The following is a 15,632-nucleotide window of genomic DNA, read 5'->3' as shown; positions in this document are numbered from 1 at the left end:
ATGCCTGAGGATTTTTGTTCATGACAATATGCCCCTAAAATTCAGAACTGTCCCTTATTGTCTTTAATTTCTCCCATTGTCTCTCTCCTTTTTTTTATTAAACATCAAAGTGAATTCACAACAGAGAGTCAGCCTAGAATTTAATCCTCTAAATACCTTGGAAATAGAGGTTTAGAATAGAAGTACCAATATACACCCTTAAAATTTCAATGTAATATAAAAGAGATTCTAATCACAACAGATCATTACCAAGAAGAGTAAACCACTTTACAAAAATTAAGTGTGTTAAATATAATAAAAAGGAATAATCCAACAGGAAGCTGCCATCCTGACAATTTAATGATGCTGAGTAGGACTGAAAGAACTGGCTCTGCCATTAGAAAGCAGTGGAAATCTGACATTTTCAATATGGCACTGGGGTAAGTTCTGGTCATGTTTGTCAAGAACAAAGGTATCTGCAAAAGCAATACTGGGTAGAGGGAGCTGTTTGGTTTTTTTAACAAGAAAACTTAAAAAAAAAAAAAAAAAGGTAGAAGTCACCAAAAAAGAATCTTGACATGTTCTGGATTCCTACTGCTGTGTAATGGTGAATCTAGTTCATTCAGTCCTACTTTACCTCCTCAGGCTGGGCTTTGTCCGGGAGTTAATCACAGTGCAACCCCCAGTGACAGCGCCATTCATTGAACGGAACTAATGGAACAGTGTCTGGTATTTTTTACATTATTTTTTGAGATTTCCCCTTTTTTTGAAAAAAAAAATCTGTATTCATATAGTGTCCAAGGCATTATAACTAATTAAACTATGGTTTCCATTAACTGAAGTATTACAATTATTGAAATTAGAATAGGAGATTTATTTTGTTTTTACATAAACATACAGATATTTAGGAATGTGTCCACATCATGTACTGTTTTTTAAGCAAGTTAGGTATGTAAAATCTAATTTATACATGCAGTTAGTCTGACTGCACAGGCAAAAGGTAATGTCACATGGAAACTGCTAATTCCAGCCACTGGTATACACCATGTCTAATCTGTGTGAGCAGTTGTGGTAGTTGCATACCTCGTATGCATTACATGTAAGCATGTACCTAGATGCACAACTGCAGGCATTCTTTGAATGCACTATTAACCAATTTAAAAAAAATCAAGCCTGGTGTATTCAGCACCAAGAATATGAGGATACAGACTTAGTAAACTGCTAGAATACTGACTGGTTGTATGCAGGATGATGTTCATTGTTTTTTTTATAATGATATTTTATTAATATTGTCAAATATAGATTATGGCAGTATAATACATACTGACATGTTGATTTGTAACAAGGAATCATCCAAACAGTCAAGAGAAGTGCATCAGCAACATGCAAATAAAATACAAATGAAGAATCTCTGAAACATTTAACAATTGTTCTGAATTATTTTTAACTCTCTGGTTTGGATCATTACATTCTGCCTACATAAAATCCTTCAGTAGCTTCAATGAAATCACACGCTTCATCTCCTGTCCTAAATTGCTTTGTTACAAAGTTACCATTCTCTGTCTGCTGTCTTGCACTGAGTGAAGTGATTTATATATAGTGTATACACTGGGATCTTTGTGGGTGAGAGATGTTGAAAAATGTAAATCATTATTTTCATTATACTGTTACTCTATCTGAGTCTCCAAATTAAGTATATGGTCAATATTCATTTAGAGTCTATAGACCAGATCCTCAGCTGGTGTAAATTGGTGTAAGTTCATTTAAGTCAAGGGAGCTACACTGCTTTACATGAGCTGAGGATCTGGCCCCATATTCTTGAACTAAAACATATATGTGAGTCACATGCATCTTGTCACTTATATAATGACGTCAAAAGGAAAAAACGTTGAAGGCACAAGTTAGTAGTTTAGTTTTTTTACCACTGATAGCACAGAGTCAAAGATTCTGAAGCTGGCTTTCAACTATCTGTATTCTGCTGCCATCCAGTGGTTTACATAAAACAATGTGATATTAAAAGAATGAGTTTTACGGTACATCTTTGCTGTAGCGTACTAATAAAACATGAACATTGTGAAGTGTAAAAGATGGGATCCCTTTTGTGGTGAGTGAGTGGGCAGGTGTTTTACACGAGTCACAATAACCAACCACCCACTCGTGCTAATCTTTCCTTCATTTTTACCCTGTTACCAATCTTGATTTGATTTCTGCTTGATGAACCTCAGAGATAAATAGTATAAAAGCATGAAACCAGTACCAATACCAATAAGGATGAGGTAGCTTGCATAGAGAGGGTACGAGTCCAGCTTCATAGCCTGAATTACCTGTAAGCACAGACACCACAAAATAGTAATTAAAAATCTCTTTAAAACGGATGTGCAAAGTAGCACATCTCTTTGGTTTTGCTCCTCTTCCTTCCTTGCCCCTGGTGGCTTTTGTGTTCTTATTTTCAGTTACAGCAAGATCAGCTTTGTCACACCTCTCAACAAGTGTATCGTTACGAGGAACACAGCTCTATTTCTGAACAGTGTTTTCCAACAAACGTGTAGCTGAGGTTTGTGAAGGGAATTATTGCTTTATTTGCTCTTTTAAAATGGATTTCATCTTTTCCCCTCCCCAGATAACAAGGCACCATGTAAATATTCTGACACAAATCTGCCACTGCATGACCTGTCTCAAGCAGAGGCTGCCATTTGTGCTATATGATATGGTGTCTTGAGTATATGAACACACATCCACTGGAGGACCAAAGTGATACACCAGACTTGTTCCATTTAGTATCTACAGTAACAGGCACTCCAAAAATGAAATGCCAAGACATCCAATCACTACACCAGTGGCTCTCTACGTTATTCTTGCAGCAACTGGCAACCGTCCTTTTGTACTGCTTCAAGCAGGCTTTGAAGGTTCCCGAGTACAGGGGAAAAACATATTGCAATCTCTTTCCCTCCCTCCTGTGTGCTAGGATGGGACTAATTTAATATGGCTCTGTCAAACTCTGGCCACTTCATTTCCCACTCTGCCTATGTGGGGGCTCAAATAGCGAGTTGACAGGGAAAGGGAGCAGTCATATTATTCCACAAAACTTTGGTGATGCCGCAGCTCAGGCTTAAGCCAAAGGTCAAACAGCATGTGCTATGGCTCCAATTTAGCAAAGTTAATGAGCATAAGCACGCCCTGACAGTGCTTTGCTGAATCAAGGCATATATCATTTAGCCAGCTACAATAATAATTGCCTTTAGTACCTATTCCTCAAATTATTTATCAAATATAAAAATCTCTCTGGGCGACTGACTTACAAGTTTCCCTGGAATTTGAAAGGTAACATTTCCAACCGTCATTTGGTATGTGAGTTCAGTGAACTGAATTTGCATCAGGCTTTCGTAACTCCATCTGACAAAAGATAGTTTAGAAATCCAAAGTGGAACTGGAAAAGATGGTAGGAGGGGGAGAGAAAGAAAGGGAGGAATCTGTCTTAATATAAACACACAAATGAGCCTATTATATCTAACCCTGCCATGTTTACATAAGTTATATGAATCAAATCCTCGTATAAGCTAAGTCTTTGATTAGTTTGTCCACACAAATTAAATATGCATATAAATTTGGTACCCAAAACTGGATGAAGAATTGAGATTGGCCAAAAAAAGGACTGTAGCTCTTCTGGAAGGCTTTTTGCATGTCTCCAATTACGATAAGGTTTTTTGATTTGTTAGTTTGTTTTTATTATATATATTTTACAGAGCCACTTTGTTCCAGTAATAAAATATAAAAGAGGACAGACTCTGGTCAAATTTGACTAAAATTTTGTTGTTTTTTTTTAAAACACAGTGTTTTTTGAAAATATTCCAATAAAGCTTTATTTAAATTGCAGTCTAACAGAATGCTTATTATGTAGATCAGACATTGAAATTCTGTCCTTGTGCTTTGAGTACCCTATACTGACTAGAAACTTACCATAAACAGTACAATTGAGACATCATTGTACAAGTTGAGCTAAAACTAAATAAGCATTATCAGTAAAAATTATGTTGATTTTTTAAAACTATTTTTCATTTAAGTACAGTATCCTAAACATTTGTTTCCTTTAAATATTTAACTTGACAGTTCAAATACGACAGTAGCAAAGCAACTCGTATTCAGTTGCTATTTATTACATGACAGTGCTAAATTCTGTGTTAAAGGCTTTCTAAATGACACATGTAGCCTTGAGTGTAATTTTGAACTTATCAATGAGACTGGTTTTGTACTCATCTTTGAATTATTTCTATATTTACAAACCCTGGAACAGAACAAAAATAATGTACAGTACATATACTACATTCTTAAATAGTGCTTTTTATCCATAGATCTCAAAACATAGTAGATATTCCCATTTTATAGATGGATGGGAAAACTGAGGCACATAGTGATGAACTGACTTATCCAACACCACCCTATAAGCTAACAGAAGAGTTGAGATTAGAACCCACGTTACCTGAGTTTCTGTCCAGTATTCTATCCACTAGGCCATAATGCCTCAAAAATTTGCTTATGATTTACAAAAGCTATAAGTAGTTGCCCGTTATGACTTCATTTGCCAGTCTTACCTAGCCACAGGTTTTCTAACCTTACCACGAAACCGCCACTGATGAAGAATGTTGTGAAAATGGTGTTGCCGAAGAAGGCTGACATTTGCAGTGTTGGGAACAGTGCTGCAAACCATAGTGCCATTGCTCGGGCACAGAAAACCACAAGCCAGACTGCCAGGAAGTTAAGAAGGAAATGTTCTGGTTCAGGACTGAGATTTGCCAGCCAGTAGATAGGAACTCCATAAATTAATACAAAAGCACAGTGTTCTGGGAGCTCCCCCAAAATCTGTTGAAGAAAAAAATCACTGAAAATTATGGAACTTTCTCATATTAATATATTTATTTAAAAAAAACATTTGCAGGAAATAACCTATTAAAATGCAATCACCTTCAGTGTTGTCAGTGAAACACTAAAAAAAAACAGAAATAGGAGGATCCTAGCTCATTTTCCTTCCATTTCTAATTGTGACATTTTCTATAACTAAAACCTAAATTGATAGGCTTCTTTTTAAGGATTATATGTCTTATTTTGTTACAGTTTGTCAGTTTCTGAGAATCTAAGACATTTCCCATAAAAGCTCATAAACTTGATGGCAATAATGCCATTAACGAGTCGCTGCAAATGTATTTTAGTCCAAATTCTGTTGAATCTTTAAGACAAGTATACTTTGAGTCATCCACTCTGAAGTCCCTTCCTCATTTTTGCCCATTGTTGGAGCAGCACATTCTGCTGTTAATCCAGGGGTTCTCAAACTTCATTGCCCTTTCTGACAACAAAAATTACTACACGACCCCAGGAAGGGGGACCGAAACTTGAGCCTGCCTGAGTCCTGCTGTGCTGGTGCGGGGCCAAAGTCAAAGCCCAAGGGCTTCAGCCCCAGCAGAGGACCTGTAACCTGAGTCCCTGGGCTGAAGCCCTCAGGCTTCAACTTCAGGCCCACGTGGTGGCACTCAGGCTTCAGCTTCAACCCTGGGCCCGAGCAAGTCTAGGCCAGCCCCAGTGACCCATTTTAATGGGGTTGCCACCCACTTTGGTGTCCCAACCCACAGTTTGCGAACTGCTGAGTTAATCCATTGGAAAACAAAAACATTCAAGTTTTGATAAATAAGTAGTAAAAGGCATATGTAGTGGTGTGATCACTTCACCCATGGGAGATAAGCAGGAGTGTACTTGAAGGTCTAATAATATACCTCTACTGCTATGGTTCATAAAAAATTGATATAATTTCATTGTGAAAGCTGTGTTGTCAATATGAACTACAAAGAATATTTTTTCCCCAGAGCCACTCATGAGTGTTGTAAATCTTGTGTGGGAATGGAAACCTAAATTACAGATGCTGTGGTGGGCAGAGCTTTCCTAAAGGAAGGAATTAGCCTCAGCTCTGGCAATAACAAGGTATATTTTAAAAAGTATCTTTTGTAACGCTTTTTTCTGAAACAATTGTGCTGCATACATTTAATATGGTGGTTTTCTCCAATCACTATTAGGTTAAACAAAATTTGGCCCTCGAAGGTGAAAGATGAAATTGCCACATTCTATGTCACTTTTTTATGGTGCTACTTCTGATCACTTTGATTTAGAAGTGTGTCTAATGATTGCATGTACATGTATCATGGCCACATTGTATCAGACTGCAGCATTTACAAAGATTCTTCTGTAACACAGGTCTCTTCATGTTACTAAACTCACAACAACACATCAGTAATGAGGTATGCAGAAAAAAAGGTACGTAAAACTAATCAAAACAATGCATTTCCTTTTCAGAATGCTCAACATTGGCACCAAGTTGTGCTTCATAACCAACTACAGGTTTGTTATTTTAGAGACAAGCTTTTTTTAAAAAACCACAGTGGGAGCCAAAACTTGAATAGAAGCTCTTGAGGGAACAAATAATAATATGCTTCAGCTGTCCAGCCTTCTGATTTGTAGGCATAGATGTTTACATCTGGAAATCCATATAAATGCCATTTGTGTTCAGAAAAGACCAACAGCAAAACTGGGTCACAAATAACTGCAACCGCAAATTTATGCCACGGTGAGTACCCTTTGAAAATGTACCCCTGGCTGAACACCACGTCAAAGATGCATTGTGAAAACAACCATCCAGTCTGATTTCTAACCACTCTCTCTAAATTATACACTTGAGGCACTGGACTTAGCCTCCTTGTGCCCCAACACCTCAACCAGGGACAACCTGAAGTGAAAGTGATGGTACTTGCCCTTCATTGATGTCTGTTTCCTATGAAACAGCTATTGCCCATTGTAAACAAACAGCTCTACCTTGATTGCCTAAAGGGTAATGCTGACCTGACCTTGTTCTCTCACCAATTAGCGCAGAGGGCAATGATAAGCTACAGTCCCCTTTAGTCAAAGGCCCACTTTTCCCATTTCTCTCCTCTTGTGACTGGCCAGTGAATGGTGGAAGATTACACCTGCACCTCCAACAACACAAAAGGGCTCATTTTCCTTAAAGGGGGCAGGTGTGACAGCCCCTGCAGCCTGCCAGCTCAGTGGTGAGACAGCAGAGAATAACTCCCCTAGTTTGATCTGACCTAAGGCTTTTCCATCTCCTGCCCTACCCCAGCCAGTGAGACTTATAAATCCCCTTGTCCCAGCAGTCTGAGGCCTGGTCTACACTACGTGTTTAAACCAATTTTAGCAGCGTTAAACCGATTTAACGCTGTATCCGTCCACACTATGAGGCCCTTTATATCGATATAAAGGGCTCTTTAAATCGGTTTCTGTACTCCTCTTCAACGAGAGGAGTAGCACTAAAATCAGTATTACCGTATCGGATTAGGGTTAGTGTGGCCCCATGAATGGCATGTAGCTCATCATTTCTGCGGGATCTGACACAGAGCAGCTGTGCTCTCTGATACACTGGTTCTCTAGTACACTTGCCCCATATTCTAGGCAGGACTGACTCTATTTTTAGAAACCATAAAGGAGGGATTGACTCGGGGAGTCATTCCCAGTTTTGCTTTTGCACCCCCGGCCGATCTCAGCCAGGGGCACCCATGATAGCAGCAGACAGCACAGAAGGACAGATAACTGTCATCTCATTGCCAAATTACACAAAATGTACAAAATGACTGGTAACCGTCTCTGCTATCATGCAAAAGCAAATGAATGCTGCTGTGTAGCGCTGGAGTATCCCCTCTGTCCACAGCATCCAGTACACATAAGGTGACTGTAAAAAAAAAAAAAAATGAACGGGCTCCATGGTTGCTGTGCTATGGCATCTGCCAGGGCAATCTAGGGAAAAATGGCGCGAAATGATTGTCTGCCATTGCTTTCCTGGAGGAAGGAATGACTGACAACATTTACCCAGAACCACTCACGACAATGATTTTTGCCTCATCAGCCACTGGGCTCTCAACCCAGAATTCTAAGGGGCGGGGGAGACTGTGGGAACTATGGAATAGCTACCCACAGTGCGATGCTCCGGAAATCGACGCACACCGCCGAATTAACGTACTTAGTGTGGCCGTGTGCACTCGACTTTATACAATCTGTTTTATAATACCAGTTTATGTAAAATCGGAATTATCCCATAGTGTAGACGTACCCTGAGTAGCCAGTGAAAGGAATCCTCTTGGACCTTGACTACTTTCTGACCTAGGGACAGGCTCATGATTTACGGAGACAGATGCTTTAAGAGCGTTGTGAGGCTTAATTAATTAGTTAATAAATGTTTGGGAAGCAGGATGACAGCTTTAGATGATAGGCATGATAAGTGCGAAGCATGAACAAAATTTCATCACCCACACACAAAGCTTTTACTTTTCATGTTAAAACCAGATATACACTTTTCTTGACAGCTGAAACCAATTACCTTAGCAAAGAAGTAGGGAGTAACAGAATACATCCCATCTTCTAAATCATGATAAAGCATAGCTCTTTCTGAATGACCTACAGTATAAAACAGAAACAGACAGGTATATTTCATGCTAGAACTGCCCATAGTCAATACATTTTTCATTACCAATTTAAGTATTATTTTGTTTGATTGTCTTAAAGCATTAACATTAAAACTGACAGACACTTACATTTTGAAATAACATCCAGGACCACTGTGAAGGGGATTAGTGCACATATCAAAAACAACAGTGCTGTTGTGTCCTGAATAGATAGCTTGCTTTTCTCATGACCATAGTATAAGAATCCAATTAATAATGACATTAGAAGGGCCTCAGATCCATGGATTAATAACGCTGAAAGATCTCTGAAGTTACTGGAGATTTGACGACTAAGAAAAACAACAAAACTGACCGTAAGATACTATAATAGCTAATAATGCCCGTTTAGCTACATTTAGATACTTTGGCCTGATTCTCTTATCATTCACACATATGGAACAACATTGACTTCAGATGGGATGAGAATTTGGCATTTCAGACAGGAACATGTATAGTACAAATCAAAACTATTGTTAACATATTTCTGGCCAGCTAGCACTTCATGGTTGTCATCATTCTAGATAGCATGGTCATTGGGAAATTCATGGTAGAAGTGGGGATAAGAATCAGATCCTCCAGCTCCAAAATATAGATCCAATCACTTGAGCTAAAGCAGAATCTCTGTTTAAGGATAAATGACCCACCATTAAATAATTCTGGCATGATCCAGCACAGGGGTGGGCACACTATGTCCCACGGACCAAATCCAGCCCACGATCCATTTTAAGCTAGCCCACGAGCCACACCACACAGCTTGCCCCTGCTCCAGCCAGGGTGCTGGGTTGGAACCGCACCGGGCGGCTCTGTCTCACTCCACCCAGGGGGCAGGATTGGGGCAGCACCACGCGGCTCAGCCCGACTCCAGCCAGGGCACAGGATCAGGGGCCACAAAATGCGGCTTCCAGAAGCCACTCCAGCTTCTACGTGCTCCAATGGGAGATGCAGGGGCAGTGTCTGTGGATGGGGCAGTGTGCAGAACCGCCTGGCCGCACCTCTGCATAGGTGATGGAGAAGGGATATGCCACTGCTTCTGGGAGCTGCTTGAGGTAAGCGCTGCTTGGAGCCTGCACCCCCTGAGCCTTTCCCCACATCCCAACCCCCTACCCCAGCCCTGATCCCTCTCCCACTCTCCAAACCCCTCGATCCCAGCACCCTCCTGCACCTCAAACCTCTCAGCCCCACCCCAGATGGAATCTGCACCCCTGCCCCAGCCCTGATCCCCCTCCCACCCTCCAAACCCCTTGGTCCCAGCCCAGAGCACCCTCCTACACCCCAAACTTCTCATCCCCAGCCACACACACCCCCGCACCACAACCCCAATTTTGTGCACATTCATGGCCCGCCATACAATTTCTATTCCCCGATGTGGCCTTCGGGCCAAAAAGTTTGCCCACCTCTGATCCAGCAGATAGTAATGGTACTTCAGACACATTAAGCCAGTTAATTACAATTTTTTGAGTAATTGTGAAAGTACTAGTGAACATCACAGCCAACTACAGCAACCACCAGCAGTAACAATCATGCTAAAATAAGGATAAACAAATCTCATGCCTCATGTCTTAGTCAAAAAAAGTTGATGAAATTTTTTGAATCCCCTTGCCTGGGAGAGCATGTAGCAATTGGCTAGGTTTATCGAGGGGAAAGCTGTGACTGCCTTTCTCTGAAGAATGAAGTAAGAGTGGCAGGATATGGGGTGGACGTAGGGTCATATCTATATAACAACTTCTATATTCCAGTGTGACACAAACTCATCACCAACTTTCTCCAGACTTTCAGCCTATGTTCAACTTGTCCTTCATGCTTCTCTCTTAACATTCATGTCCATTGCATTTTTAAATGTTATTCCTGCAAGACATCAGTTTCCTTTTAAAATAAGATTACCTTAGTAATACAGTAAACTGCTTTAAGCCGCCTGGTAACTGATCAGTTGAGTGGGCGTGCATGTTAATCACCTCTTCAGGAGTGAAGAGAGAACTGTTCAGAAGCAAAGAGAGAAAATGGGAATAGCTTCATTTCAACAACTGTTTCATATCAAGCATATCAAGTTCTGTTTATAAATAACATAATTATTTTACCTTTGTTCACTGTGAACAGTCGTCACACAGGCTCGTTCATTAGCTTTCCATAAGACGTCATCAGAATCTTTGACCTTCTCCCAGAACAAGGTGGCAAGTGACCTTGCCCTTTTCTGACTTTCCATCTCCTTCTCTTTGCTCTGTTTATCAATGCTGGTCAAATCAACTGCAAGACATTATCTGATATGGGTCTACATACCTAAGAGATGATAATTTACTCGTATTTGTATTGCTAATGCTTACTCGTATTTGTATTGCTAATTGCTTAGCGAACAGGAGCTGCTAACAGGGAGTTTTGCAAGGGAGTTCTCCAGGTGAAGGAGGAGCACATACAGCATCTGTGGGCAGAGCAGAGCGGACAGGGAGCTGCAGATGGGAATTTGAGAGAGTTTGACAGAGGGAGGCTTACAATGGTGAGGAGGACCCGCAACACCTGTGCCAGCACTGCTTCTGTCTCCTCCACCTGTGCCTGTAGCCAGACAGAGCACCAAAGCATGGATGCTTTTACCCAGATTCTGGTATGGGCTTGCAAAGACTATAATTTGCCATTTCCACTTACTGATATCCAGGCTGGGGGTGGCATCCAATGTGAAAGGTGCCTACTGGTGGAATCTCTCAGGCAGCAGGTGGGAGAGCTATAGGAGGAGGTGGCTAGGCTGAGGAACATCCATATCCATGAGCAATTCCTGGACAGTATCCATGTGGAGACAGCTGATGTAGCTGTCCCAGTTCACAGGACTACTGACACACCAGTGGAGGAGGAGATGCCTCAGGGTGTATCTGACACACCAGTGGAGGAGGAGGCTCAGGGTGGACACAGCCAGCTGGTTACTTCTAGCAGCAGGCAGTGCTCCACCCCTGCTGCGAACCCTCCTGCTGTGGTAAAAGATAACCATTATGCTCTTCTTGATACAGGAGAGAAGGAATCACCCCCAACAGTTAAGGAGGTGAAGCCTCGTACCCCTAAGGCTGGGAGGTCTGCTGCCACCACTGATAAGAAACGTAGGGTGGTGGTGGTTGGAGACTCTCTGCTGAGGGGGACGGAGACACCCATCGCCCTGACCGTTCATCCCGGGAGGTATGCTGCCTGCCAGGGGCCCATATCCGAGATGTTACAGAGGCATTGTCGAGGATTATCCAGCCTTCTGACTACTACCCCATGCTACTCATCCATGTGGGCACAAATGATACTGCGAGGTGTGACACTGAGCAGATCAAGAGTGACTACAGGGCTCTGGGAATATGGGCTAAGGAGTTTGGAGCGCAGGTGGTATTCTCTTCGATTCTTCCTGTTGAAGGTAGGGGTCCGGGCAGAGACAGATGCATCGTGGAGGTGAATGCCTGGCTGCGAAGACGGTGTCGCCAGGAGGACTTTGGCTTCCTCGACCACGGGATGCTATTCGAGGAAGGACTGCTAGGCACAGATGGCGTTCACCTTTCGAAGAGGGGAAAGGCCTTATTTGCGCACAGACTGGCTAACCTAGTAAGGAGGGCTTTAAACTAGGTTCGACGGGGACAGGTGAGCAAAACCCACAGGTAAGTGGGGAACAAGACCTGGGAGATGGGTTGGAAACAGGAGGGAGCATGGGCTATAATGGCAGAGAGGAAGGAGGGTCAGGGCAAAGCTGGGAGGCAAGATCAAACCAGTATCTTAGATGCTTATATACAAATGCAAGAATTATGGGTAATAAGCAGGAAGAACTGGAAGTGCTAATAAATAAATACAACTATGACATTGTTGGCATTACTGAAACTTGGTGGGATAATACACACGACTGGAATGTTGGTGTGGATGGGTATAGTTTGCTCAGGAAGGATAGACAGGGGAAAAAGGGAGGAGGTGTTGCCTTATATATTAAAAATGTACACACTTGGACTGAGGTGGAGATGGACAAAGGAGACGGAAGTGTTGAGAGTCTCTGGGTTAGGCTAAAAGGGGTAAAAAACACGGGTGATGTCGTGCTGGGAGTCTACTACAGGCCACCTAATCAGGTGGAAGAGGTGGATGAGGCTTTTTTCAAACAACTAACAAAATCATCCAAAGCCCAAGATTTGGTGGTGATGGGGGACTTCAACTATCCAGATATATGTTGGGAAAATAACACCGCAGGGCACAGACTATCTAATAAGTTCCTGGACTGCATTGCAGACAACTTTTTCTTTCAGAAAGTTGAAAAAGCTACTAGGGGGAAGCTGTTCTAGACTTGATTTTAACAAATAGGGAGGAACTTGTTGAGAATTTGAAAGTAGAAGGAAGCTTGGGTGAAAGTGATCATGAAATCATAGAATTTGCAATTCTAAGGAAGGGTAGAAGGGAGTACGGCAAAATAGAGACAATGGATTTCAGGAAGGTGGATTTTGGTAAGCTCAGAGAGCTGATAGGTAAGGTCCCATGGGAATCAAGACTGAGGGGAAAAACAACTGAGGAGAGTTGGCAGTTTTTCAAAGGGACGCTATTAAGGGCCCAAAAGCAAGTTATTCCGATGGTTAGGAAAGATAGAAAATGTGACAAAAGACCACCTTGGCTTAACCACGAGATCTTGCGTGACCTACAAAATAAAAAGGCGTCATATAAAAAATGGAAGCTAGGTCAGATTACAAAGGATGAATATAGGCAAATAACACAGGAATGCAGAGGCAAGATTAGAAAGGCAAAGGCACAAAATGAACTCAAACTAGCTATGGGAATAAAGGGAAACAAGAAGACTTTTTATCAATACATTAGAAGCAAGAGGAAGACCAAGGACAGGGTAGGCCCACTGCTCAGTGAGGAGGGGGAAACAGTAACGGGAGACTTGGAAATGGCAGAGATGCTTAATGACTTCTTTGTTTCGGTCTTCACTGAGAAGTCTGAAGGGATGTCTAATATAGTGAATGCTTACGGGAAGAGGGTAGGTTTAGAAGATAAAATAAAAAAAGAGCAAGTAAAAAATCACTTAGAAAAGTTAGATGCCTGCAAGTCACCAGGGCCTGATGAAATGCATCCTAGAATACTCAAGGAGTTAATAGAAGAGGTATCTGAGCCTCTAGCTATTATCTTTGGGAAATCATGGGGCTACTATAAGGTGGGTGCATAACTGGCTGGATAACCGTACTCAGAGAGTAGTTGTTAATGGCTCCCAATCCTGCTGGAAAGGTATAACAAGTGGGGTTCCGCAGGGGTCTGTTTTGGGACCGGTTCTGTTCAATATCTTCATCAACGATTTAGATGTTGGCATAGAAAGTACACTTATTAAGTTTGCGGACGATACCAAACTGGGAGGGATTGCAACTGCTTTGGAGGACAGGGTCAAAATTCAAAATGATCTGGACAAATTGGAGAAATGGTCTGAGGTAAACAGGATGAAGTTCAATAAAGATAAATGCAAAGTACTCCACTTAGGAAGGAACAATCAGTTTCACACATACAGAATGGGAAGAGACTGTCTAGGAAGGAGTATGGCAGAAAGAGATCTAGGGGTCATAGTAGACGACAAGCTTAATATGAGTCAACAGTGTGATACTGTTGCAAAAAAAGCAAACGTGATTCTGGGATGCATTAACAGGTGTGTTGTAAACAAGACACGAGAAGTCATTCTTCCGCTTTACTCTGCGCTGGTCAGGCCTCAGCTGGAGTATTGTGTCCAGTTCTGGGCACCGCATTTCAAGAAAGATGTGGAAAAATTGGAGAGGGTCCAGAAAAGAGCAACAAGAATGATTAAAGGTCTTGAGAACATGACCTATAAAGGAAGGCTGAAGGAATTGGGTTTGTTTAGTTTGGAAAAGAGAAGACTCAGAGGGGACATGATAGCAGTTTTCAGGTATCTAAAAGGGTGTCATCAGGAGGAGGGAGAAAACTTGTTCACCTTAGCCTCCAATGATAGAACAAGAAGCAATGGGTTTAAACTGCAGCAAGGGAGATTTAGGTTGGATATTAGGAAAAAGTTCCTAACAGTCAGGATAGTTAAACACTGGAATAGATTGCCTAGGGAAGTTGTGGAATCTCTATCTTTGGAGATATTTAAGAGTAGGTTAGATAAATGTCTCTCTGGGATGATCTAGACAGTATTTGGTCCTGCCATGAGGGCAGGGGACTGGACTCGATGACCTCTCGAGGTCCCTTCCAGTCCTATGAGTGTCTGAGTCCATGAGTCTAATAATAAATTTCATCTTCAACAGAACCTACCAAATTGTAGAACATCTGTATGATATGATGCAACAGTGGTCACTCTTAATGTTTGTCAATTGCTGTACATAACTCAATACCATTACTTCAGTATTTGCAGTGTGTTCCCTAAATTTTCTCTAGACAACATGCAAAGCCTGAATTAACACTAATTGCCAAAGGAAAAATTGGACGCTTTTCACATTGACCACTATAACACTATATTTTACTATTACACTATAAATACATTTTTCTTTCTAGTTTGGGAATGCAGTCTAGTGACTAGAGGGCTTAGTCTGCCCTCCCATGCCCCATTTGTCACATACAGGGCTGTGAGTGTCCCCTACAGCTCCCTCCCGCTCTACCACTGTGCCCTCTTCTTCCCCATCCCAAGGGCTCTGTGTGCCTCCCTTCTTCCCATATAAAGGTCCCCCATTCTCTCCTCCAGCAGGATTCTGTGTGTGCCCCTTTTTCCCCTGCCCTCCTATACTCCCCCTCCCCATAACCATTCTCATGTGTTTATTTACCTGTCTGGGAGCTGAGTCAACATTTTAAACTGAGATGGGGAGATACTGTTATGTTGGAATATGTTATTGGCTGCCATCAACAGGTTCTTTGCTCTATAGACAATTACAAGGTTGAAGGGGACAAGTCTGCTAACCAGGTATTGGGGCTCTGTGTGTCCCCATTTTCTCCTTCCAGTTTTCCAATTTTCACCCAAATCAATAGGGTTCTGCCCATTGATACCTAGAACATTTTGCTAAAATTTTGGAATTGATTAGATGCAGTGTTCAAAAATTATCACATCCAAATGCCCAAACAATCATAGTTCAACAGTCAAGTTCAGCACACACAGGGGCATATAAGCTTGGCCAGCTATGGTTTACAGAATGATAAATCAGA

The 15,632-nt window shown here is 41.7% G+C and overlaps 1 protein-coding gene across 1 annotated transcript in view; it reads right to left on the bottom strand.

The window, feature by feature from the left end:
* Positions 1-805: 805 nt before the first annotated feature.
* The window catches only part of ABCG8 (ATP binding cassette subfamily G member 8), a 38,254-nt gene continuing 23,427 nt past the window's right edge, over positions 806-15,632 (bottom strand). The window contains exons 9-15 of the mRNA XM_030557661.1: positions 10,586-10,751; positions 10,392-10,484; positions 8,601-8,800; positions 8,387-8,463; positions 4,569-4,836; positions 3,279-3,406; positions 806-2,303 (exon numbers count right to left, since the gene is read on the bottom strand). Coding sequence (XP_030413521.1) covers positions 2,166-2,303; positions 3,279-3,406; positions 4,569-4,836; positions 8,387-8,463; positions 8,601-8,800; positions 10,392-10,484; positions 10,586-10,751 — 1,070 coding nt within the window. The 3' untranslated portion in view covers positions 806-2,165. The remainder of the gene's footprint in view (positions 2,304-3,278; positions 3,407-4,568; positions 4,837-8,386; positions 8,464-8,600; positions 8,801-10,391; positions 10,485-10,585; positions 10,752-15,632) is intronic.

This window comes from Gopherus evgoodei, chromosome 3 (genome assembly GCF_007399415.2).
Source record: "Gopherus evgoodei ecotype Sinaloan lineage chromosome 3, rGopEvg1_v1.p, whole genome shotgun sequence".
Classification (NCBI taxonomy): domain Eukaryota; kingdom Metazoa; phylum Chordata; order Testudines; family Testudinidae; genus Gopherus; species Gopherus evgoodei.
This window is presented reverse-complemented; position numbering and strand designations above follow the sequence as displayed.